Consider the following 27,565-nt stretch of genomic DNA (forward strand, 5'->3'; position numbering starts at 1 on the left):
GAATAAAGAGAGGGATCCCAGCCCATAGTCTGGCTGCTGCATTGGGGACCAGTTTCCCAGTGTCTCCCAGGGCAGCTCCCCACGGAGGCCACGGCAGCAATCCCCTCGCACCCAGAGCAGGGCATCCCAGGACCACATCCTCTCTGTCCCAAAGGGATTGTTGCTGGCAAAGCAGCCGGAAATGGGCGCTGCTACTCACTGAGCCTCCAGGGACCTGGGCATCAATGGCTGTGTGTGGGGGTTAAGCTATCTAAGAGAATAATAATAATAAATTGCCCGCCTATATTTCAAGGGAGATGTATTTGGCCCCACCCACTTGGCCCTCAGGGGGTTGACTAGATACATTCCTGGCCCTCAGAGCAAAGAAAAAGGGACCCCACCCCAGGAGTCTGTCTGGAGAGCGGCAGAGAGTCCAAGTGCAGGAAAAGGAGACAGAAGCAGGGGAGTGGGGGTGGGGGGAGAGCAACTCCTGAGGACCCCCGGATGAGGACCCCCACTACAGCCAAGCATCCATTTTTTTTCAAGATACAAATGACTCCTTTGTCAGTCGGTTCTGACTTCATGCATTTACTTTACAGAAGCATTTAATATTTGATGAATTACTGTATTTTAATATTTTGTTGGAAGCCGCAAAGAGTGGCTGGGGAAGCCCAGCCAGATGGGCAGGGTATAAATAATAAATTGTTGTTGTTGTTATTATTATTATTATTATTATTATTATTATTATTATTATTATTATTTACTGGAAGGCAGGAGCAACCAGGCTGATTCATCTCCCAGAAATCCCTTCCGTTGCCTCCACATTTTGCATTGTAATCTTCCTTCTAGGAGGGCTAGAGGCTGCTTTCTTCATCTTCTTCTTCTCCTCTTCCTCCTTCTCCTTCGTCTCCTCCTCCTCCTCCGTCTTCTTCAAAAGATATCTCATCGTTTAGGCTGGTTAGCCCTGGTTCCTAGGAAGACTCATCCATTCTTGCTCAGGGAACCTTTTTCCTCTCCTTCGTTTCCTCTTTAGTTCTGTAACTAAACAATGTTTTTGCTTCGTAGGATTTGCTAGAGCTTCTCATTAAGACGGACAGAACTTGGCAGAAGACCAAAAGGTTCCTTCCGATCTCTTAGAGGCTTCCTGAGAGCACAGATGGATGAGCAAGACTCGGCTGGCCCTGGAGCAAGAAGAGGCCATGCCGACCAAACTGGGAGTGGGGGATTCTGGGAAAACTCTGTGCTGAAGATCCTGGGTGAGGAGGACACCCTCCGCTCAGAGGTGCAGATCCAGCAGTTTGGGAGGTTCTGCTTCCAGGAGGCCAAAGGACCCCGAGAGGTTTGCAGCCGACTCTACCACCTTTGCCATCAATGGCTGAAGCCGGAAAGGCACACGAAAGCTGAGATGCTGGACCTGGTGATCTTGGAGCAGTTCCTGGCTGTCCTTCCCCCGGAGATGGAGAGCTGGGTGAGGGAATGCAGAGCAGAGACCAGTTCCCAGGCGGTGGCCCTGGCCGAAGGTTTCCTCCTGAGTCAGGCAGAGGAGAGAAAGCAGGTGAGAGAGACTTTGCTCTGGATACTCCTAAGGGGCTCCAAACAGGATGATGAACATCCCATAATGCTCTACTGTTGGCCCATTCTTTTTCTGGGAATGAGATCTAACACCCTTAAAGCTTCTGTCTTTGTCATTCTCTTTCTAACATTTCTCGCCATTCATTCTCTGTTTTGAATCGTTGTTGCTCTTTCAGAAAAGGGATCGTTTTGCAGAAATGGACCTGGATTCCTGTGAGGCAGAGAGGCCTCCGTTGGACACCAGAGAGAGGCCACTGGGTAAGGAGGAAGGTGGCTTTTCTCCGTTTGGTCTCGTTCTGTTGGTTTTCCAACTAATCTGTGGGTTCTTTTCATCTTTTTTGGGGGGGGGCACAATTGGGACCAAGGGTCCAAAGGAAGGGAGAAGTATTTCTGCACAACTAACATATGAAATGGGCATAAGCGTCTAACTGCACTCAGCAGGTACGGCTTTCTCAAAGGCCCATCTGTAGTTAGAGATGCCCTGCTTCACCTGTGAGAGAAGCAGGCACTCCTGGCATCCTGCTTACGTTTTTTCTCTTGTAGGTGAAAGTATGATGCTGGCAAGACCTCCTGATCCACCTTTTCATGGGGGCAGAAGGGAAGCAGCGGCTGTGGAACCTGATCAGGTCAGGGGAATCTGCCTTGTGAGGACAGAGGCCGAGGGATGGAGCAATGTCATGGACTGGTTGGGCACAGAGGAATGGTGGGAGGAAGCAGCTGGGGAACCAGGAAGGGAGGACGTCTTAGAGACCAAGGAGTGGAGGTGGAGGAAGGATGAGCGGTCAGAGGGAGAAGAGGGAGAAGCCTGGGAAGAGGAGGTGTCAGAAGCTGAAGGGATAACAGGGCTTAGTGAGCTGGGAGACTCTGTGGCAGAATGCAGTCCAGAATCAGAGGCAGAAGAGGGGGGAGGCGAGTGGAGGAGGAAGGTCGAGAGGCAGAGGTGAGTCAGAAGAAGGAGGAGCCACTGGGGGCTCCCTCTCCTTCTGCCAGAAGCCACCCTCCCTGCTTGTCTCTCAGAGCCAGGAGACGTCTGACAATGGAGGAGCAAAGGCAGGCTGCACACTTGCACACTGGTGCATCGCTTGCCAGAAACCCCAGAGAGGAGGGACTTGGAAAGCTGTGGGGAGCTGGGGGCCTTCTCTTTTGGCAGCTGATTTCATGGAGGAAGACCCTGTCATGGAATTCTACTCAGTATTGATCCAGGCAGAACTCCAATGTATAGTTACCAGAGTGAAAATGTAAAGACGTTACAGGAATCCCCCAAAATAGACCGGAGGCAATTGTATTTCATCTGGCGGAGCTTTAACTGCTGCTGAAGGCAAATGAGGATACTGGTCACAAATCTAAAATGTACAGGATTGGCCCTCTCCATAAGAAATCCAGTTGCAGCAGACTTAAACTTACCACAACTTATAATAAGTCTAAACCTTAACACTAAGCGTACAGTGGTACCTCTGGTTACGTACTTAATTTGTTCCAGAGGTTCGTTCTTAACCTGAAACTGTTCTTAACCTGAAGACCACTTTAGCTAATGGGGCGTCCTGCTGCCGCCGTACGATTTCTGTTCTTATCCTGAAGCAAAGTTCTTAACCCAAGGGACTATTTCTGGGTTAGCGGAGTCTGTAACCTAAAGCGTATGTAACCCGAGGTACCACTGTAATTAGAATAGGAAAGATCAGTATCAGTTCCATACTTTCTGCACTAAGAAATGCAAACTGACAGACCCTCAGGGAATGAGCTGCTCTTCTCATTCGGCCTGAAACTCAGCCAAGTCTGTGAATATCGTGTTCTTGCTGATAAAGATTTAACTCCAGCTGTGAATTATGGGATTTCCTGCCCAGATAACTCTGTGACACCAGCCTTCTGAATATCGCCAGTAGGATTCATCTGTAGTTGCAGTTTTCATGGAATCCTAGAGTTGAAAGGGACCCCAAGGGTCATCAAGTCCCACCCCCTGCATTGCAGGAGTCTCAGCTAGATCCTCCAAGACAGATGGCCATCCAAACTAGGCTTCTTGTATTTCTATATTCATCACTGAGTGCTAAAATAGGCTTCTAAGCAGTGGACAGACGAGAACAAATAGTGTCCAGGATTCACTTAGCTAGCCCCAACAGCATGCCCCCTTGAACCCCTTGAATTTGGCTCTAGGGCACTGGGAAGGATCCTCTTCAGAACAGGACATGAGGAGAGGAGAAAGGGGATCCTTCCATCGGGGAAACTGGAATCCCTGCGTAGGCAGAATAACTTGAAATCCACAAGGAAGAGAACCACCTATTTGCACAAAGACGAATACCCATAATTAAAAGCAGAATAAAATAATTCAATTAAAACATCAAAATAGCCATCCATAATAAAAATGTGCAGCAAAGCAATCCTATTGAAACAACGCAGCAATCTGAGGAAGGAAACAAGAGAACATTGTACAGCCGATCATATTTCTGCTGTCTCAGAGGAGGACATTTCCCTTTTTCTTTTAGGGCCCAGTGTGCTTTGAAGATGTCGCTGTTTCTTTCACGGACGAGGAGTGGGCGTTGCTGGATCCTGACCAGAGAGCTCTGCATAAGGACGTCATGGAGGAGAATCGTGGGATCGTGGCCTCTCTTGGTAAGACTCCCTGTGGGATCTTAATATCTGACTGAAAATTCAAAAAATACCTCTATGTAACAAACCTCATACATTTCCACAGAGCTCAACAGCGCCCAATACAACACCTGGGAACCTAACGCCCCCACATGAAAGAGTAAATTACAGTTTTTTCTGAGAACCATCTTCCTCCAGTTCTGCCTTTTTATACCACGATTCGGCTGGTCTGAACTGGCCAGACATCTTAAATGTCACCTTCAGAGTTGTTCGGAAAGATAAGTAGCTCCTGTCAGGTTTTTCATTTCAGCATCCACCGTTAGGAATAGAGGCCACAGTTTTACCTACCTTGATGCGCTGAGAAGCATCTAAGGGCCCAGCAGGGTCTGAAGGATGCTGTTGTGCCCGACAGGATTAAGTAAACTGGGCTCTGTTCTCGGAGGAGTCCCTGGCAAGATGGTCCCCTCTTGGGAGCCATAATTGATGGAGTCTGCTTTTGGCCTCCAGTTGGGAATTGGCACAGATCCATCACTCTGGGGCAGGAGATAATAATAATAATAATATAATAATATATCATTTATACCGCGCCCATCTGGCTGGGTTTCCACAGCCACTCTGGGCATCTTCCAACAGAATATTAAAATACAATAGTCTATTAAACATTAAAAGTTTCCCTAAACAGGGCTGCCTTCAGATGTGTTCTAAAAGTTGATGGTCAGGTCATAGACCTGGCCTCACGGACCATTTGTAGCTCAACCCAAATATCCTTTGCCAGTCATCCAGGCACTACGAATGAGCAAGACACACAAAATTTTACCTCATGCCCTCTGAGCCAAGTTACCGTATTTTTCGCTCTATAGGACACAGTTTTTCCTCTCCAAAGATGAAGGGGAAATGTGTGTGCATCCTATGGAGTGAATGCAGGCTCCCTGGCTTCAGCGATAGCAACGCGAAGCCTCCGAAGCCTGTGCTCCGGAGGCTTCGCGTTGCTTTCACTGAAGCCAGGAGAGTCTGGTCTTTGAGGCTGGCGGTGGGGGAAAGCAGCACTTGCCCCCACCGCCAGCCCCACAGGCTCGGGGGCATTCCCCACAGGGATTCCCCCACCTCCCGCAATAGCAGGGAGAAGGTCTGGGAGAAGCAGACAGGGTGCACCCAGAGCTGGGGGGGGGGGGAATCATATATTTTTCCTTGATTTCCCCCTCTGAAAACTAGGTGCGCCCTATGGTCAGGTGCGCCCTATAGAGCGAAAAATACGGTATTCTTGAAGTGGGGATCTTCCCCATGTAGCCAAACCATCCATCCCCACCCACACACAAGAGGGAGTCACTAGGTTTGGGGGAATCCCAAGGTTTTCAGAGGTACATACAAGTCCCATTAAAAACGGGATTATGATGAGGACTGGATGTCCTCACTGCCCACGGCAGAATATGCTGACCACTGATTTCTCAGTCTGGACAGGTGGGTTTGAGACCCTCAAAATAAAATCTGAACAAAATGGGTGAAGCAGCAAAGAGTTTATTGATTACATAGACATCCTTGCAAGCACAGGTGTCCAAAAGTGGGCACACCCAAACTTAGCAAAACACAAGCTACATGCAGTGCAAGTTCTTTCCCCTGTTTCCCCATTGGCTGGGCATGCGCAGCGTTTACAGCCTATGGAGGCGCAGGTTAATTCTGTGTCCAGGGGGGCTGTCTACCAGCTCCATCTGGTACGCAGACTGAGACCCTATCTGCCCGCGGACTGTCTCGCCAGAGTGGTGCATGCTCTGGTTATCTCCCGCTTGGACTACTGCAATGCGCTCTATGTGGGGCTACCTTTGAAGGTGACCCGGAAACTGCAATTAATCCAGAATGCGGCAGCTAGACTGGTGAACGGGGGTCGGCCGCCGAGACCATATAACACCAGTTCTGAGAGATCTGCATTGGCTCCCAGGACGTTTCCAAGCACAATTCAAAGTGTTGGTGCTGACCTTGAAAGCCCTAAACAGGCTTGGTCCAGTATACCTGAAGGAGCGTCTCCACCCCCATCGTTCAGCCCAGACACTGAGGTCCAGCTCCGAGGCACTTCTGGCGGTTCCCTCATTGCGAGAAGTGAGGTTACAGGGAACCAGGCAGAGGGCCTTCTCTCTTTTTTTTTTTTAATGAATATTTATTGAATTTTCCAATTTTATATAAAGACAAAAAGAAAAAGAAAAAGAAAAAGAAATTAAAAACAATTCAGTTTCAATAACAGTTTTCAGTCACATGTTTCTTTGACTTCCTCATACCTCCCCTTCTTGTTCTCTAGTTCAATTTGTTAATTCAGCAAATCCTAATCTCTTAACATTTTAAAATATCGCCTTATTTTCCACTCAACTTTTTTAAATTTAGTAACAAAAACAATTATAATCCCCATTTTCTTTATCATAACAGCTGGAAACCCAGGCAGAGGGCCTTCTCGGTGGTGGCACCCGCCCTGTGGAACACCCTCCCTTCAGATGTCAAGGAAATAATCAGCTATCTTTTCTTTAAAAGACATCTGAAGGCAGTTTAGGGAAGTTTTAAATATTTAATGCTGTATCTGTCAGGCCTGGTCGTTGTCCTCTTCAGATCACCACACAAATGCTTCTTGTTCTTTTATAACTTTTTATTGTGTATTAACAAACAAACTTTTAAATGCTCCTTATCTTTAACTATTCTTCCTCAGAGTCACTTATTTCAGATACCTTCTGAGCTCTGCTTCTCCGTGACCAGCCACTCTCAAAATGTCGAAGGCGCCCTTCCCTTCGCTTTCCTGCTCTTTTTCCTACCCTCCTGGCTAGAGCTGGCCTGTATCTCCCCTCCTCCGAATCTGAGCTAGAACTGAACCCTTGCCTTTCCAGGGAACAGCCGGTCCCTCCCTGTTGTTCCTCTTGCTCCGTTCTATTAGATTCACTGCTCTCCTTCCCCCCTTGGGGAATGCTTTCTCCCTCTGATAAACTGAAAACTTCTAACTCTTCCCTGACAGTATTGTTTTTAACACTTGATTGGAAGCTGCCCAGAGTTGCTGGGGAAACTCAGCCAGATGGGCAGGGTATAAATATTAAATTATTATTATTATTATTATTATTATTATTATTATTATTATTATTATTATTATATCACCACAACCGCCTAATTAAAATACTAAAATCCCTGCCCTTGTTGACATCTGCCCTCACCCTGAATTCTGCCGCCCACCCCTCATATTTACCGTTTTCCTTATTTGGTCAATGCCTCTATGCCTTTTTCTGCTGACGTAAGCCGTGCTCTAACCACCAATTACAATTACTGTTCCAGTTACAAGCGTAAGCGGGTTCTGTGTCTTTTGAAGCCAAGAGGACAGAGCCACATCCTTTTTTTGGAAAAAAATACAACTTTAATTTGTTTTCCATTTAACATTATACATTCACATCATCATTATCCCCTATACCACCCTGGCTCTTTGGAGCCTCAACTTCCTTCCCTGCCGCCTCATGGCTTTCAAAATTAACATTTATATCATTGCAATTTGTACATTTTCCAATTCTTATTACACTCATTACAGAATGGCTCAAAATTTAAATATAGAAAGGTAGAAAATTTCTCATCACAGGTCTTCAGACAACCCTGCTAGTGATGTTAATTGCTTACAATAATCTTTCAGATATCGTATAAATTTACTCCAACCCTTTTGGAATACTTAATCGTGCTGGTTTTGAATTTTTCCTGTCAGTGTCACCAGATCTGCAAAGTCCATCATTTTCATCTGCCAATCTTCTAACAGAAATTCTCACCATGTCAATTAATACCGACTTTGGTAACCTTTAGCTTTAATTCTGGCCTTGCAACGCCTTCCCATGGAGTGAAGCACGTTTTTTAGTTCTGCAGCTGTGATAATGTGAAACCAAGATGGAATTATTGCCTCTGTTAATTGGGCTTTATTGCTGGGTTGCTTCTGACTAACAAGTTTCTTTAGTCGGCTCCAAAGATTTTTGATTGGGTTAAGGTCTGGAGATATTCCAGCAGTGGAATATGATTATCTTGAAACCACCTTTTGCACACCAGCAGTATGACATGGAGCTGAATCCTGTTGAAATAGAAAACAAACAAATAAATAAAAAGGTTCAGTATCTGGGAAAAGATCACATGCGGAATGCTTCAGTTTGTGCACAAGTATTTCATTTATGTATTTTGGGGCATTTACATTCCTTTGATGACACAAATTCTTCCCACACCTTTTGCTCGCATATTTCATGCCATCAGAACCAAGCAAGGAGATTTGGGTCTCATCACTCCAAAGAACACTTTCCCATTGTTCCGCTGTCCAGTTACCATGGGTTTTAGCCCAGTTTAATCTTTTCCACCTTTGCTTGAGAGATAATGGCTTTTTCCTTAGAATTCTAGCATTTAGACCAGTCCTTGCACTCAACTTCACATTACATTGCACCATGTCATCTTGTAAACACCCAGATGATTTTTTTCCATCACGTAGGTGCATTCTCTCCATTTTCGATCGTCACTTGCTGTTGTGCACCTTTTCCTGCCTTTACCAGTCTGATTTTGTAGCAACTGATTCCCCTATACCTCTTCAAATATATAGAAAGGCCAGCTTTGGTTGTTTCCCCCAATTTTGCTTCTGATTTCTTCATAACTATAGCCTTGCTCACTTAATAATACTATTTTACATGGCTTTCTGGGTGACCAGTCAACTCTTTGTGCCATTTTTAAAATTTTATTATGTCTGCAAACTCACTAAATGAAATAAGACAAAAAAACCAACCAACTTGATCACAGAACACACTGACAAAATCACTGAAATCACATAACACACTGACAAAAGTCAACCTAAGCAAGTTGTGCTTGCTTTTTCTGGTTATTTGACCATAACTTTTGATAAAATACTGTGGCAGCAGCAAGACGCAAACACGTACTGTCAATTAAAAGTTGGTTTTATTCCAGAAAAAACATGCCTCTCTGCCCCCATGACTTATGGCTACCCTGATGATGACTCAACTAAATCCTCAGCTTTGTTCCTCTTCCTCCGGAAACAACGCGTGAAGACGAATCTCTTCCGTCGCTTCTGTGATGTCAATTTCCCCTTTTCTTGTACCGCTCCTCTCCTGAATTCCTTCAGGCTGAGAGGCTTGGAAACTGGCTCAGACAAACTATTGTCTGATAACTCCAGTATTTATCTGGGCTGTGAACTTCCCCCTGTACTTTCCTCTGTTCTTCCCATAACAATCCTCCCTTTTCCCTCTGGGCTCCCGTCCAAGTCTGGCAGCTGCTGCTGTTCGCTTGCTGGCTCCAGCCTTACATCATCCCCCCCTCTAGGGGCCCTCTCCTGTTCATCCTGCCTCTCCTCTTCCTCTCTTGGGGCGCTCTGGGCCACTTCCCACCATTCCTCCTCATTGTCCTCCCAAGAACTGCACCCCGGTTGCTGCTCTTCTGCTTCTTCCTCCCACTCGGGCTCATTCTCCCCTTCTTCCCATTTCAGCTCTTCCTCTACCCAACCTTGGGGTTTGGGTTTCCTGGGGTACCTACGGTGAAACTCGCTCTGCAACCTTGGTACATGTATGTTTCCTGTGCTCTCCCATGAATTCTCTTCTGGTCCATACCTCTTCCAAGACACAAAATACTGCACCCCTACCTCTCCTGCCAGAGTCTAGTAGCTCGTCCACCTCGTATTCAGGTTCACCCTCCACCAACATCGGCAAGAGTGGTGGTTCCTTCCTCTCCTGATACGGGTGTCTCGCCGTCATTGGAGATAGAAGCAACCAATGGAACACCAGATGCATCTTCATTGACTCAGATAGGCGTAGCTTGAACGACACAGGGTTGATTTGTTCCACCACTTCAAAGGCCCCACCCTTTGCGGTTCCAGCTTACGGCATTGTCCCTTGCTCGGCCAGTCTTTTGTGGACAACCATACTTGGTCCCCCACCCTTATCTCCTTGCCCACCTGCCTGTGTTTATCTGCTTCCGCCTTGTACTGAGCCTTCGCCCTTTCTAGGTGGTCCCGCAAAATACTGTGCAGCGCTTCCATTTCTTCTGCATACTGTTCTGCTGCTGGCACTGCGAGGTTGTCCCCCTGCCCTGGAAACATCCGTGGGTGTCTCCCTTGACAAGCAAAAAATGGTGTTTGTTGTGTGGATGAGTGCACTGCGTTATTGTAAATGAATTCAGCCAGTGCCAAGTTGTCTACCCAGTCATCTTGTTGGTAATTCACATAACATCGTAGATACTGCTGCAATGTGGCCTTCATCCTCTCTGACTCTCTGTTCGTCTGTGGGTATCTAGCTGACAAGAGGCATATTTCCACCTTCAGCAGTTACATCAGTTTTCTCCAAAACTGGGCTGTGAATTGTTTTCCGCTATCTGACACAATCTTCCATGGTAGTCCATGCAATTTGAACACATGTTCCACGAAGAGTTGTGCTGTCTTGTGTGCTGAGGGTAGTTTCTCGCAGGGTACAAAATGTGCCATCTTTGAAAAAAAGTTCCACCACAACCCAGATCACTGTCTGTTTCTGTGACTCTGGCAAGTCGGTGATGAGATCCATGGCAATGGTTTCCCACGGCCCCTGTGGGGTAGGTAGTGTCAGGAGCTACTCTTGTGTAGGACCCTGGCAGAGGCACATGCCCGAATGGCATGTTCTCTTCTTCCTGGTCGATCGTTTGGAAGCATCAAAAGCTTTCTTCTGCCCGAACATCACAGCGACTGATGCCAACAGACATCAGCACACTTAGGGATCTGCAGAGTCTTCACAGCTTGCATAACAGTACCAGCAACTCAGCATTTTGGCTAATCTACTTTATTTACATATAAAACCCTCGGAGCATTCTGACTTAGCTCCTTCCTCTTTCTCATCAGACAGCAAAGAGAGAGAACAAAGGACAATAGTCCTACATCACAGAACACAGTAACACAAGGATCCTATCTCTGTCACTTCCCACTCTGTGGAATGAAAACATACACCGTCATGTGATAGACAACAATCCCATGACTGCAGACACGGGGAATGACTCTCCAATAGGTAGTGGTTGTAGTAGGCCTGCTGGGGTCTCGCGGGGCCTCTGCCCATTGACAGGTGTTACACGCCCATACATACTCCTTGACCTCCTCTTGCATCCTTGGCCACCAGAAGTCTCGCATTACTAGGCATTCTGTCTTCCATTGCCCAAAATGGCCTGCCGTTGGACTACCATGGCGCTGTCTGAGTACCTTGGCTCAGAGTTCCCCTTCTGGGACGCAGAGGTTTCCCCCTCTGTACAGCAACCCTCCTCTCTCTGCGAAATCCTTTGCATCACTCCCCCGTTTTGTATCACCTCTTTCTTCTTCTGAGCAAACCCATCTGGAATCTCAGTCCTAACTGCAGAGCGGCTTGCCCCACCTCTTCCAAGGTGTTCAACTTTGGCATTTCCGCAAGTTCATTGCGAATCTCCTCGCAGAGTCCTGCTTTGAACAGGGCAATCAAGGCCTTCCCTTCCCACTCCAGTTGACAGGTGTGCATCATAAAACTGGACCAATACTGTGCTACTGTCCCCCTTCCTTGCCTGAGGTTCAGGAACTCCTGTTCCAACTACACCTATTGTGCGGGATTCCTGAATATGTTGTCCAAGAGCTTCAAAAAGGCAGGTAAATTAGTGAGCATGTGGTCATTAACATCAGGTAAGGGGTAATCTACTGTCTAGCCGCCGCCCCCCGAAGCCCCGCAGTCGTGGCTATTCTTGCTTCATCATCTCTGTATTCTTCCCCTTTAAGACATAGGTAATATAAGCAGGAGACTCGGAAGGAGTCATACTCTGCACTATTCCCATTGAAGGGTGGGAGGTGGGGGACTAGGTTTTTTGCAGTTTGCCTACCGGATAAGTCGGAGAGCTGTCTTGCCTGTTCTCCCGTCACTACTTCCAGTCATGCTAATATTAATTCTTGATTCTCTGCCCAGAGAATTTGTGTAGGATCCACTGCCGTTGGAGCCTCCGCAGCTGCCGCTCCTTGCCCGGCTTGCATATCCACGGGCTGCTGCTGCTGTCGCTTTTCAGCCATCCTTGCTTAATTATCTGATGGGCTTTCGTTCTCAGCAGCAGTTGAGTTGAGTCATGCTGTAGTGGCAGCAAGACTCAAACACGTACAGTCAATTAAAAGTTGGTGTTATTCCTGAAAAAACTTGCCTCTTGTCCGGAGCTCTCTGCCCCCATGACTTATGGCTACCCTTATGATGACTCAACTAAATCCTCAGCTTTGTTCCTCTTCCTCCAGAAACAACACGTGAAGGCGAATCTCTTCTGTCGCTTCTATGATGTCAATTTCCCCTTTTCTTGTACCCCTTCTCTTCTGTGTTCCTGCACTCTGAGGGGCTTGGAAACTGGCCCAGACAAGCTATTGTCTGATAACTCCTGTATTTCTCTGGGCTGTGACCTCCCCCCTGTACTTTCCTCTGTGTTTCCCATAACAATCCTCCCTTCGTCCCCTGGGCAGCCATTCAAGTCTGGCAGCTGCTGTTGCTCGCTTGTTGGCTCCAGCCTGACAAATACAGATAACGGAACAAACTTTGTTGCCTTACATTCTTGATTAAATTATCTTTCCATTGATAAATAATTTCACAATATTATTAATAATACTTTTATTGTCATTGTACAACCTGTGTACAATGAAATTAAACGACCCTCCCTCCCAAAGAAGTGGTGTTATGAACCACCAAACCTCTGAAATACACTTTCCCCCAAAAGGCTTCTACAATTTTACCACTACTGTATATCAAACAAAGCAACATTCAACAACCATTAGAATCTAATAATAAATATGTTGGTTAATGACAGACAACAAAGGCAATGAACACACACCCAACTCCCTTCAGTTCTCCTTCATTTGTTCCTGAGACTCAAATCTATTTTTGCCTCCATTGCAGATTGTGATGAATTGCAGATTGCGAACAAGGATGAACACGACAAAATCCTCAGAGAGGAGAAGCCAAGTAAGTATTTGGAGTGTGGAGACAGCTGCAGTCAGAGCTCCCATTCCAGTTCCCAACAAAGAAATCTCATTGGAAAGAAACACTATCAGTGCATGGAATGTGGAAAGAGCTTCAGTCAGAACTCCAGTCTCACTAAGCATCAAAGAATTCATACAGGGGAGAAACCCTATCAGTGTGTGGAATGTGGAAAGAGCTTCAGTCACAGACACAATCTCACTTCCCATCAAAGAATTCATACAGGGGAGAAACCCTATCAGTGTGGGGAATGTGGAAAGAGCTTCAGTCAGAGCTCTGATCTCAATTCCCATAAAAAAAATCATACAGGGGAGAAACCCTTTCAGTGCATGGAATGTAGAAAGAGCTTCAGGAAGAGCTCCCATCTCACTTCTCATCAAAGAATTCATACAGGGGAGAAACCCTTTCACTGCGTGGAATGTGGAAAGAGCTTCAGTCACAGCCAAAGTCTGACTTCCCATCAAAGAATTCATACAGGGGAGAAACCCTATCAGTGCGTGGAATGTGGAAAGAGCTTCAGTTACAGCCAAAGTCTGACTTCCCATCAAAAAATTCATACAGGGGAGAAACCCTATCAGTGCATGGAATGTGGAAAGAGCTTCAGTCGGAACGACTATCTCACTTCCCATCAAAGAATTCATAAAGGGGAGAAACCCTATGAGTGCATGGAATGTGGAAAGAGCTTCAGGGAGAGCTCCAAACTCACTTCCCATCAAAGAATTCATACAGGCGAGAAACCATATCAGTGCTTTGAATGTGGAAAGAGTTTCAGTCAGAGCGCCCATCTCACTTCACATCAAAGAATTCATACAGGGGAAAAACCCTATCAGTGCATGGAATGTGGAAAGAGCTTCAGTCAGAGTTCTGATCTTACTTCCCATCAAAGAATTCATACAGGGGAAAAACCCTATCAGTGTGTGGAATGTGGAAAGAGCTTCACTCACAGCCACTATCTTACTTCCCATCAAAGAACCCATACAGGGGAGAAACCCTATCAGTGTGTGGAATGTGGAAAGAGCTTTAGTCGGAGCTACTCTCTCACTTCCCATCAAAGAGTTCATATTGGGGAGACATCCTTCATTATATAGCTTTAGGAGACAAGGAAATCTGCACTTTTTTAACCAGGCCTTTGGCTGATTGATATCTAATGTCCTTTTAAAATGTGGTGAGAAGAGGGTTACACATGTGTATTTTGTGTTTTTATATTGTGTTTTTGTTTTATGTTGTAACCGTCCTGACACGTGGCAACAGGAGTCAAACTTTAGAGGCTGAGGGTTTTTGCCCCCCAATAAAACATTTGAGGGGGCCACACCCCAAGTTAGTAGTCATTGCCATTCCAATGGCATGCATGCATCATGTGATTTATTGTGCAAAGCAGGTCTTACCTGGCCCCCCACCAATATTTTATTCAATTCAGCACCACTGGGTCGAGTGGTATACAAATTAAATAAATACATAAATCGCCTTCGTTTGCACATGTTCCAGCTTGTCAATATCCTTATTCATTATCATTTTTAAAATTTATGTACCCTTCACCTGAAGATTTCACAACATAAACACAAAGGATGAAAGCATGGCTTTCTCAAAAACAAGTAAATCCAGAGAAATCTCTCCTCCCCTTTTTTCGGATGGAGTTATAAACTTTGTTGATCAGGGGAGAGCTGTGGAAATAGTGCGTCTTGATTTCAGTAAGGCTTTTGACAACGTCCCCTGTGATCTTTCTGTGAGGAAGCTGTTAAAATGTGGGCTGAATGAGGAAACTGTTAGGTGGATTTGACTGACCGAACCCAAACAGTCCTCCTTCATGGTTCCTCATCATCCTGGGGTGCTGCAGGGTTCTGTCCTGGGCCCGTTGTTGTTCAACGTCTTTATAAATGACTTGGATGAAGAAACTGAGGGGGTGCCCATCACATTTGCAGATGACACCAAATGGGGAGCGGAGGTCAATGTTGCAGAAGGCCGAATCAGATCAAGGGCAGGAATAGTACCACTTTATTCTGCCTTGGTCAGACCCCACCTTGAATACTGTGTTCAATTCTGGGCACCACAAGTTAAGTATCTTAAATATTGGTTGCCTGGAGAAATCAAGAAGGTGGGGGAACACAATCCGTATTCCTTTTATAACACTTGGCCAATGTTTATTAAATACATGTATTGTTAAGACTGTTGCAGGAATCCACCCAGCACTCAGTAATTTTTAATAAACATTAAATGTGGGACGTGTAAGCACTAACCCCCACCCACCCCGATCTCTCAGAGTGAAAATACCTCTGTGGGCGGGATCGGCTAATAGGATAGCTTGAAGAACTGGGTCAATCACTAGCCGTGTATATAGAGAGAGAGAACCATTGTGTATATATATGGATAATCAGTTGTGACGGCAGTGAGACACGCAAGAGTGCAGTTCATTTATAAAGTTGGTTTTATTCCAAGAAAAGAACAGATTACCAGGAGCTCTTCTCCCGTGAGCTGGTCGCCATTACGATGATGACTCACCTAAGTTCTCAGTGTCACGTTTCTTCCTACAAATGCAACGTGGGAGGAAACTTCTCTTCGTACTCTCTGACAAATTGTGTCCTTTTTCCTGTAACCCCCCTACGCTCTTGAATACTCGAAGGCTGGCCAGCCATGTCTGAGAGGCTATCTGTGGAGTTCGGCCTTTCACCTACATTCTGGGAGAGTGTTTCCATGATAACCCCCCTCCTCCTGCTCTGGGCCATCTTCCAACCCTGGCAGCTGCTTGGACTCTGACAGAGGTGTTGAAAACAAATGAAATTAGACACAAGTGGGAATTTCCTGAAGGTATTTCCTTCTCCTACAAAGATAGAAGAAAGATAGAAGAAAGACTTTTAGATCCCCAGAATTCGGAAAATTTTGGCGGAAATACAAAATAGACCTGGGAGGGGGTACAGCTCAAGAAAGAGAACAAAGACAGGAAAGTCCAGGAGGATAAGAAAAGAAGCAGAGTTTCCCAAAACTATATTATTGTACTTAATTACAGTTCCGTATTTGATGTTGATATTTGACTTTGTGTCTAATAAAGATTAATGAATTTGAACATTATATCGTGGCACATCAGTGGTTTGAACAATAAGGTAAAAAGGGATAAAATTGAGCGTATCTTAAGAAAGAAAAATTGGATGTGATGACAGAAAATATTAGAATAACTAAAGGTACAAGACAGGGATGTCCTCTTTTGCCAGTACTACTCATCTTGGTACTGGAAATCTTTCTAAGATCTATAAGGAAAAACAAGCTAATAAGGGGGGTAACAGTCGGTCATAATGAGTATAAGGTTAAAGCCTTTGCCGATGATCTGGTACTAACAGTGGAGGAACCGTCAAGAAGTGTTAAAGAGGTATTAGAGGAGATAGAACAGTTTGGCCAAGTGGCAGGATTTATACTGAATAAGAAAAAAACCAAAATAATTGCTAAAAATATTGAGCACCACTGGGGGGGGTCAGGACTCTGTGGCACTTTGCCCCCCTCCCTGAAGCTGGAGGTTTGATAGAAACAATAAAGCAACAAACAGGGATAGAAGTGGTTAAGAAGGTTAAATACTTGGAAATTTGGCTGACTCCCCAAAATATTGATCTATTTCAAAATAATTATATACCAATGTGGAATGGAATTAAGAGAGATCTAGAGGTGTGGGGGAGGATGAAGTTATCATTTTGGGGAAGGATTTCAACAATAAAGATGAGTGCGTTGCCAAAGATGTTATTCTTATTTCAGACAATTCCGATAATCAAAGGGGCAGTGATATTTAAAGAATGGCAAAGAACAATTTCAAGGTATATCTGGCAGGGTAAGAAGCCAAGAATACAATTTAAGTTGTTAACAGATGTGAAAGAAAGAGGAGGCTTCGCTCTGCCGGATTTGAAATTATATTATGAAGCATCATGCCTCTGTTGGCTGAAGGAATGGATGAAACTAGAAAACAGAATTGTTAGATTTGGAAGGGTTCGATAACAAATTTGGTTGGCACGCATATTTATGGTATGATAAGAAAGAAATTCACAAAGGCTTTGAAAACCACATTTTTTGAAGATCTCTTATAGAAGTTTGGGAAAGGTATAAAAACCTATTAGAACCAAAAATACCACATTGGTTGTCTCCGTTGGAGGTGATGAGTGTGAAGAAGATCAATATGAGAGGGAGGTGGATAACATATGGGAGTTTGATTGTTAAAGAAGGAGGCAAATGGAAAATGAAGCCATATGATGAGGTTAAAGAATATGTTAATGATTGGTTGCATTATTATCAGGTTAATGAAATGTAAAGAGGTAAAAGAGAAAGGTTATTCTGAAAAAAAAATCGAAATTTCAAATAGAGATATTGAATAATGACTTTAAAATTTTGTCTAAGATGTATAAATTGCTGCTAGAATGGTATACTAAAGATGAAGAAATCAAATCGGTAATGATTCATTGAGCCAGAGACTTTGGATATAATATACAGCTATGTGATTGGACAAAATTATGGAATGAAAGGTTAAAATTTACGGCCTGTACTGTAAAAGAAAATGTTATGAAAATGGTATATAGGTGGTACATTACTCCAGTGAAGTTAGCAAAAATGTATAAAATGTGCAATAAATGTTGGAAATGTAAAGAAAAAGAGGGAACATTTTACTATATGTGGTGGGAATGTAAAAAGGTGAAAGGCTTCTGGGAAATGATATATAATGAATTGAAAAAAATGCAGAAATGTACATTTGTTAAGAAACCAGAGGCATTTTTGTTAGGAATGGTTGTTGTTGTTGTTTAGTCATTTAGTTGTGTCCGCTTTTTCATGACCCCCTGGACCAGAGCACGCCAGGCACTCCTGTCTTCCACTGCCTCCCGCAGTTTGGTCAAACTCATGCTGGTAGCTTCGAGAACACTGTCCAACCATTTCGTCCTCTGTCATCCCCTTCTCCTTGTGCCCTCCATCTTTCCCAACATCAGGGTCTTTTCCAGGGAGTCTTCTCTTCTCCTGAGGTGGCCAAAGTCTTGGAGCCTCAGCTTCACAATCTGTCCTCCGAGTGAGCACTCAGGGCTGATTTCCTTCAGAATGGATCGGTTTGATCTTCTTGCAGTCCATGGGACTCTCAAGAGTCTCCTCCAGCACCAGAATTCAAAAGCATTAATTCTTCTTTATGGTCCAGCTCTCACTTCCATACATCACTACTGGGAAAACCAGAGCTTTAACTATACGGACCTTTGTTGGCAAGGTGATGTCTCTGCTTTTTAAGATGCTGTGTAGGTTTGTCATTGCTTTTCTCCCAAGAAGCAGGCGTCTTTTAATTTCGTGACTGCTGTGATCTGCAGTGATCATGGAGCCCCATAAAGTAAAATCTTTCACTGCGTCCATTTCTTCCCCTTCTATTTGCCAGGAGGTGATGGGACCAGTGGCCATGATCTTTGTTTTTTTGATGTTGAGCTTCAAACCATGTTTTGCGCTCTCCTCTTTCACCCTCATTAAGAGGTTCTTTAATTCCTCCTCACTTTCTGCCATCAGGGTTGTGTCATCTGCATATCTGAGGTTGTTGATATTTCTTCCAGCAATCAAATTCCGGCTTGGGATTCATCCAGCCCAGCCTTTCGCATGATGAATTCTGCATATAAGTTAAATAAGCAGGGAGACAATATACAGCCTTGCCGTACTCCTTTCCCAATTTTGAACCAATCAGTTGTTCCGTATCCAGTTCTAACTGTAGCTTCTTGTCCCACATAGAGATTTCTCAGGAGACAGATGAGGTGATCAGGCACTCCCATTTCTTTAAGAACTTGCCATAGTTTGCTGTGGTCGACACAGTCAAAGGCTTTTGCGTAGTCAATGAAGCAGAAGTAGATGTCTTTCTGGAACTCTCTAGCTTTCTCCATAATCCAGCGCATGTTTGCAATTTGGTGTCTGGTTCCTCTGCCCTTTCGAAATCCAGCTTGCACTTCTGGGAGTTCTCGGTCCACATACTGCTTGAGCCTGCCTTGTAGAATTTTAAGCATAACCTTGCTAGCGTGTGAAATGAGAGCAATTATGCGGTAGTTGGAGCATTCTTTGGCACTTCCCTTCTTTGGGACTGGGATGTAGACTGATCTTCTCCAATCCTCTGGCCACTGCTGAGTTTTCCAAATTTGCTGGCATATTGAGTGTAGCACCTTAACAGCATCATCTTTTAAAATTTTAAATAGTTCAGCTGGAATACCATCACTTCCACTGGCCTTGTTATTTGCAGTGCTTTCTAAGGCCCATTTGACTTCACTCTCCAGGATGTCTGGCTCAAGGTCAGCAACCCCACTATCTGGGGTGTACGAGGCATCCATTTCTTTCTGGTATAATTCCTCTGTGTATTCTTGCCACCTCTTCTTGATGTCTTCTGCTTCTGTTAGGTCCTTACCACTTTTGTCCTTTATTATGGCGATCTTTGAATGAAATGTTCCTTTCATATCTCCAATTTTCTTGAACAGATCTCTGGTTCTTCCCATTCTGTTGTTTTCCTCTATTTCTTTGCATTGCTCGTTTAAGAAGGCCTTCTTATCTCTCCTTGCTATTTTTTGGAAATCTGCATTCAATTTCCTGTATCTTTCTCTATCTCCCTCGCATTTTGCTTGCCTTCTCTCCCCCGCTATTTGTAAGGCCTCATTGGACAGCCACTTTGCTTTCTTGCATTTCCTTTTCATTGGGATGGTTTTCGTTGCTGCCTCCGTATAATGTTGCGAGCCTCCATCCATAGTTCTTCAGGCACTCTGTCTAGCAAATCTAAATCCTTAAACCTGTTCCTCACTTCCACTGTGTATTCATAAGGGATTTGATTTAGATTGTATCTTACCGGCCCAGTGGTTTTTCCTACTTTCTTCAGTTTAAGCTTGAATTTTGCTATAAGAAGCTGATGATCTGAGCCACAGTCAGCTCCAGGTCTTGTTTTTGCTGACTGTATTGAGCTTCTCCATCTTTGGCTTGAGAGAATATAATCAATCTGATTTCGATGCTGCCCATCTGGTGATGTCCACGTGTAGAGTCGTCTCTTGTGTTGTTGGAAAAGCGTGTTTGTGATGACCAGCTTGTTCTCTTGACAGAACTCTATTAGCCTTTGCCCTGCTTCATTTTGCTCTCCAAGGCCAAACTTGCCCGTTGTTCCTTTTATCTCTTGATTCCCTACTTTAGCATTCCAATCCCCTATAATGAGAAGAACATCCTTCTTTGGTGTCACTTCCATAAGGTGTTGTAAGTCTTCATAGAATCGGTCAATTTCAGTTTCTTCAGCACCAGTAGGTGGTGCATAAACTTGGATTACTGTGATGTTAAAAGGTCTGCCTTGGATTCGTGTCGAGATCATTCTATAATTTTTGAGATTGCATCCCAGTACAGCTTTCACCACTCTTTTGTTGTCTATGAGGGCCACTCCATTTCTTTTACGGGATTCTTGCCCACAGTAGTAGATATGATGGTCATCCAAACTGAATTCGCCCATTCCTGTCCATTTTAGTTCACTGATGCCCAGGATGTCAATATTTATTCTTGCCATCTCATTTTTGACCACATCCAACTTACCAAGGTTCATGGTTCTTACATTCCAGGTTCCTATGCAATATTTTTCTTTGCAGCATTGGACTTTCCTTTCGCTTCCAGGCATATCCACAACTGAGCGTCCTTTCGGCTTTGGCCCAGCCGCTTCATCAGCTCTGAATCTACTTGTACTTGTCCTCCGCTCTTCCTCAGTAGCATGTTGGACGCCTTCCGACCTGAGGGGCTCATCTTCCAGCGTCATAACTTTTATATGCCTGTTGTCTTTGTCCATGGAGTTTTCTTGGCAGGGATACTGGAGTGGCTTGCCGGTTCCTCCTCCAGGTGGATCACGTTTGGTCAAAACTCTCCACTATGACCTGTCCATCTTGGGTGGCCCTGCACGGCATAGCTCATAGCTTCTCTTATTCAAGCCCCTTCACCACGGCAAGGCAGTGATCCATGAAGGGGGTTAGGAATGGTAGGAAATGAAATAAACAGAAAGGACTATAAACTTTTTTTATATGCAGTAACAGCGGCAAGGATATTACTAGCCCAAAAATGGAAACAAGAAGAATCTTCCCTCGATGGAAGAATGGAGAATGAAATTAATGGATTATGCAGAACTTGACAAATTAACAGGAAGGATCCGAAACCTACGAGATCACAGGTTCACCGAGGACTGGAGTAAATTTGTAGATTATTTGAAAAGTACATGTGATGAACAAATAACATTTGTTGGTATGCAAGAGGCTCTGTGAAAGAATAGTATTAGAAATATTGTAAAAAAGGGAGTAGAGAGGGAGAAGGTTTTTAATAAAAGGCAATATTAAATTAAGAAATGCGGAAGAAAGAATTAAAACGGAGGATTCGCAGAAGAGCTGAGGGAAGTCCAAAAGAATGTTATTGTGAAAATGTTGGTGATGTATTTTTAATGCTGTATTGTAAAATGAATAAAAATATCATTAAAAAAAGAAAGAAAAATTGGGACGTCATTGGTCTCCAGGAAACACATATAGCAAAGAAACACAACAGAGTTTTGATAGATAAGAAATTAGGAACAGAATACATAGCTTCAGATGTTTCCAAAAAGAGAGGAATAGTTATATATATATAAACCAAAAGAGATGCAAAAATACCACTTAAAGATGACGAAGGAAGAATATTAGGAATACAATTGACAAAAGGCAGAGAAGAAATAATTTTGGTGGGGTATATGCACCAAGTGGAAATAAAACAAACTTCAAAAACAACCTTGAAGATAAGCTATTAGAATACAGTAATGACAGTAATGATCATCATGGGAGACTTCAACAGAGTAACATCCCTGGCTCTAGATAGAACGGAGAGAGACGTAACATCAAGAAAAGGGAAGTTCCCAATAACATTTAATCAATTGGTAGAAGATCTGAACTTAAAAGATGCTTGGAGAGAGAAACAGAGAAGGGACAGACAATATACCTTCAATGCATATGCTAAAAAAATCAGATGCAATCCAGACTTCAAATAATCTAATATCTTTTCGAAGAAAAGTTGAGATCCTCCCGAAAATGATATCAGACCATAATCTGGTAATGATGGAACTAAAATATAATAAAATTAAAAAGAGAAGTTGGAGGTTGAATGGAAGATTTTTAAATGATGAGAAAATATTAGAGATAACCGGATAGTCCTGGAAAGAACAGAGATCTTAGATTTGGAAAGCTACAATAATAGGTTTGGATGACACACCTATTTAGGTTACAATAAGAGCAAAGCCCATACAGATTTCAACAACCATATTATAAGAAATGCCTTGTATAAAGTTTGGATAAAACGCCAGCCGCTCTTGGAACCATTGACACCCTGGCAGCTGTCCCTGCTTGAAGCCCATGCCGTGAAAATTTATAATATACAAATATTAAAAAACGACCAAGGGAGAGTCATACTGGTACAGGTTGCGGTGCAAGGCTAAACAAATTTATTGATAGGAATTTGTGCTCCAAATGAAAAATAAATCAGAATTTTATGAAAAGTTGGAGAATGATTTAATGGAATTTGCAGATCAAAAAATGATTTTGATGGGCGATCTGAACAGAGTAATGTCATTGGAAATGGACAGAACTGTGAGGAGAACCTGAGCTTACAGGGTTAAACAGCTCAGAATGCACGCCCTGCCTACTGTGGGGTGGGGGGAGATTCGGCGTCACAGAGTCTCAACCCTTTGTTTCTCTCTCTACTTTCGCTCTATTGCATCTGCAGAAAATAGTAGCAGGAGACTCTTTCAGGTGGTTCGCAATTTAACGGAACCACCTTTACCACCGGGGCCTTGTAAAGACCCCAAGATCTCCTGCAACGATTTTGCAAAGTTTTTTGCAGATAAAATCACTCATATTCGGAAGGAGCTAGACACCACCGTGGGAGCAGGGCTGGGGCGGGAGAGTGCTAGAGCTCTGTCTGGTCAAGTTGCATGGAATCAATTTCAATCCGTTACCCCCGAGGATGTGGACAGGCTGCTTGGACGCGTGAAACCAACCACCTGTCTCCTTGATCCTTGCCCATCCTGGCTAATAAAAGCAAGCCGGGAAGGGCTGGGCGATGGGCTCTGCGGGGTGGTGAATGCTTCCCTCTGTGAGGGAACATTCCCAGATCTGCTGAAAGAGGCGGTCATTAAACCGCTTCTTAAAAAACCATCTTTAGACCCGGCCAGTATGGCCGACTATCGCCCAGTCTCAAATCTTCCATTCTTGGGCAAGGTGATTGAGCGAGTGGTTGCTGAACAACTCCAGGCACGCCTGGAGGATGCGGACCATTTGGATCCCTTCCAATCAGGATTCAGGCCTCATCATGGGACTGAAACTGCCTTGGTCGCGCTGGTTGATGATCTCCGGCGAGCTAGGGACAAAGGTGAGAGTTGTTTCCTGGTTCTGCTGGATCTCTCAGCGGCGTTCGATACCATCGACCATAACATCCTTCTGGACCGTCTAGAGGGGCTGGGAGCTGGGGGCACTGTTATGCAGTGGTTTCGCTCCTTCCTCCTGGGCCGTGTTCAGAAAGTGGTGGCGGGGGATGAGTGTTCAGACCCCTGGGCCCTCACTTGTGGGGTGCCTCAGGGTTCCGTCCTCTCCCCCATGCTTTTTAACATCTATATGAAGCCACTGGGAGAGATCATCAGGGGGTTTGGACTGGGTGTCCATCAATATGCAGGTGATACCCAGCTCTACCTCTCTTTCAAATCAGAACCAGTGAAGGCGGTGAAGGTCCTGTGTGAGTGCCTGGAGGCAGTTGGAGGATGGATGGCGGCTAATGGATTGAGGTTGAATCCTGACAAGACAGAAGTACTGTTTTTGGGGGACAGGGGGCGGGCTGGTGTGGAGGACTCCCTGGTCCTGAATAGGGTAACTGTGCCCCTGAAGGACCAGGTGCGCAGCCTGGGAGTCATTTTGGACTCATAGCTGTCCATGGAGGCGCAGGTCAATTCTGTGTCCAGGGCAGCTGTCTACCAACTCCACCTGGTACGCAGGCTGAGACCCTACCTGCCCGCGGACTGTCTCGCCAGAGTGGTGCATGCTCTAGTTATCTCCCGCTCGGACTACTGCAATGCGCTCTACGTGGGGCTACCTTTGAAGGTGACTCGGAAACTACAACTAATCCAGAATGCGGCAGCTAGACTGGTGACTGGGGGCGGCCGCCGAGACCATATAACACCGGTCTTGAAAGACCTACATTGGCTCCCAGTACGTTTCCGAGCACAATTCAAAGTGCTGGTGTTGACCTTTAAAGCCCTAAATGGCCTCGGCCCAGTATACCTGAAGGAGCGTCTCCACCCCCATCGTTCTGCCCGGATGCTGAGGTCCAGCGCCGAGGGCCTTCTGGCGGTTCCCTCATTGCGAGAAGCAAAGCTACAGGGAACCAGGCAGAGGGCCTTCTCGGTAGTGGCGCCTGCCCTGTGGAACGCCCTCCCATCAGATGTCAAAGCGATAAATAACTACCTGACATTCAGAAGACATCTTAAGGCAGCCCTGTTCAGGGAAGTTTTTAATCTGTGATATTTTAGTGTATTTTTGGTTTCTATGGAAGCCGCCCAGAGTGGCTGGGGAAACCCAGCCAGATGGGCGGGGTACAAATAATAAATTATTATTATTATTATTATTTTGAAGAGAGCGGACGTGTTTTCACAATGCTGCTTGCTGTGATAGACAATGGATAGTTTCTGCTGTAATAAAGCTGCTTTTAGTTAATAGTAAGCTCTGTGTGAGTCTCTGTCTCAGCACACTGAAGAAGCACTGAAGGCTGCAGTTTTCTCTGACCGTTGCCGGACTCTGCTTTTGCTCAGAGGATTGGAATGCGGACTTTGGAGAATGCCGAGGCCTGGAGCAGAGCTGCACAGAGGGAGCGCACCGGGCACCAGGCTTATCTGAGCAATAAATCAATCTCAGAAGAACAATTCGGAAAAAGGATACTAAGGAGGGCAGGCTTCCAAAAACTTTCTTTGAATTGGTTGACAATTTCAAATTGATAGATATTTGGAGAACCAAACATTGGTTAGATAGAGAATTCACATTTCATTCTGATGTATACGAAAGCAGTTCAAGAAACCATACGATATGGGTGTCTAAAGAATTAGAATTGAAGGTAAGAAAAATACAGATACAGTGGTAACTCAGGTTAAGTACTTGATTCATTCCTGAGGTCCATTCTTAACCTGAAACTGTTCTTAACCTGAAGCACCGCTTTAGCTAATGGGGCCTCCTGCTGCTGCTGCACCGTCGGAGCACGATTTCTGTTCTCATCCTGAAGCAAAGTTCTTAACCTGAAGCACTATTTCTGGGTTAGCGGAGTCTGTAACCTGAAGCGTATGTAACCTGGGTGTTAATGATCACTGCAGCAGGAGCCGAGTGCCTGGCATGGATGAGGCCTCATTCTGGCCTTCTGCTCCACTGAGCAAATGTGACAAAGGTCAGGGCTCCTTGGGGGGGGGCATAAAATTTCCCCAGAATCACAGACTCATCAGAGGGTTGTCCCACAGGCCTAGACTGGAGCCAATCTGTCCCTCATCCAGCTTGGGCACGACCCTGCTGACTCGTGCAGAGGTGGCCGCCTTCAACGGGACATTCTGGGATCCAAACTAAATATGACATAATAGGCATCACTGAAACCTGGTGGGATAAGTCCCACGATTGGAATGTAGTAATGGAGGGATACAATCTATTTCAGAGAAACAGACCAGACAAGAAAGGAGGAGGAGTGGTGTTATATGTCAGGGATGTGTATACCTGTGAAGAGATCCAAGATTTAGAACCTCAAAGCCAAAGTGAGAGCATTTGGGTCAAAATTAAGGGAGAGAAGAATAACAGTGACCTCATTGTGGGAGTTTACTATAGATCCCCAAGCCAAACGGAGGACATAGATGATGCCTTCCTGGAACAGATGGCCAAGCATACAAAAGGAAGGGAGATAGTAGTAATGGGGGACTTCAATTACCCGGATATTTGCTGGATGTCAAACTCAGCCAAGAGCATAAGGTCAAACAGATTCCTCACTGGCCTTGCAGACAACTTCATTGTCCAGAAAGTGGGAGAAGCAACAAGAGGAACAGCCATTTTAGATCTGGTCCTAACCAATGTTGATGACCTGGTTAGTGGGGTAGAAGTGGAAGGATCATTAGGCGCGAGTGATCATGCTCTTCTGAAGTTTACTATACAGCGGAAAGGAGCAGCCAAGCATACTAGGTCTCAATTTCTTGACTTTAAGAAAGCCGACTTCATAAAACTTAGGGAAGTGCTGGGTGAGATCCCATGGACAGTAATACTAAAAGGAAAGGGAGTCCATGATGGCTGGGAGTTTGTTAAGAGGGAGATAGTAAAAGCACAACTTCAGGCAATACCAGTGAGACGGAAACATGGAGGGTGCCTAAAGAAGCCAGGGTGGCTATCTAAAGAACTTTTAACTGAGTTAAGATTAAAAAAGGATGTGTACAAAAAATGGAAAAGGGGGGAAACCACCAAAGAGGAATTCAAACAAATAGCCAGCACGTGTAGACACAAAGTCAGAAAAGCTAAAGCACAGAATGAACTCAGGCTTGCTAGAGAGGTTAAAAGCAACAAAAAAGGCTTTTATGGGTATGTTCGTAGCAAAAGGAAGAACAAAGAAACAGTGGGGTCACTCAGAGGAGAAGATGGTGAAATGCAAACAGGGGACACAGAAAGGGCTGAACTCCTCAATGCCTTCTTTGCCTCAGTCTTCTCCGATAAAGAAAACAATGCCCGACCTGAAGAATTTGGAGCAAATGATTCAGCAGAGGAAACACAGCCCAGAATAACTAAGGAGATAGTACAAGAATACTTGGCTAGTTTAGATGTATTCAAGTCTCCAGGGCCAGATGAACTGCATCCAAGAGTATTAAAAGAACTGGCAGATGTGATCTCAGAACCACTGGCAGTCATCTTTGAGAATTCCTGGAGAACAGGCGAAGTCCCGGCAGACTGGAGGAGGGCAAATGTTGTCCCTATTTTCAAAAAGGGGAAAAGAGAGGACCTAAATAATTACCGCCCAGTCAGTCTGACATCAATACCAGGGAAGATTCTGGAGCAGATCATTAAGCAAACAGTCTGTGAGCACCTAGAAAGGAATGCTGTGATCACCAATAGTCAGCATGGATTTCTGAAAAATAAGTCATGTCAGACTAACCTGATCTCGTTTTTTGACAGAATTACAAGCCTGGTAGATGAAGGGAACGCAGTGGATGCAGCCTACCTTGATTTCAGCAAGGCATTTGACAAGGTGCCCCATGATATTCTTGTAAAGAAGCTGGTAAAATGCGGTCTTGACTATGCTACCACTCAATGGATTTGTAACTGGCTGACTGACCGAACCCAAAGGGTGCTCATCAATGGTTCCTCTTCATCCTGGAGAAGAGTGACTCGTGGGGTGCCACAAGGTTCTGTCTTGGGCCCGGTCTTATTCAACATCTTTATCAACGACTTGAATGATGGACTCAA

General features: G+C 44.8%; 1 protein-coding gene across 4 annotated transcripts in view; it reads left to right on the top strand.

The window, feature by feature from the left end:
* Window positions 1–27,565, top strand: part of LOC310754978 (uncharacterized protein) — a gene marked incomplete at its 5' end in the record, with an annotated part of 118,521 nt that overhangs the window by 35,060 nt on the left and 55,896 nt on the right. For 2 of the 4 annotated variants that reach the window (XM_083631644.1, XM_083631645.1), the window contains 4 exons: window positions 1,045–1,534; window positions 1,728–1,809; window positions 2,095–2,177; window positions 4,029–4,155. In XM_083631644.1, the coding sequence (XP_083487770.1) occupies window positions 1,136–1,534; window positions 1,728–1,809; window positions 2,095–2,177; window positions 4,029–4,155 (691 nt within the window). The remainder of the gene's footprint in view (window positions 1–1,044; window positions 1,535–1,727; window positions 1,810–2,094; window positions 2,178–4,028; window positions 4,156–27,565) is intronic. The other 2 variants (XM_083631642.1, XM_083631643.1) reach the window with 2 other exon arrangements.

Source organism: Podarcis filfolensis (genome assembly GCF_964270895.1).
Source record: "Podarcis filfolensis genome assembly, contig: HAP1_SCAFFOLD_61, whole genome shotgun sequence".
NCBI classification, from domain to species: domain Eukaryota; kingdom Metazoa; phylum Chordata; class Lepidosauria; order Squamata; family Lacertidae; genus Podarcis; species Podarcis filfolensis.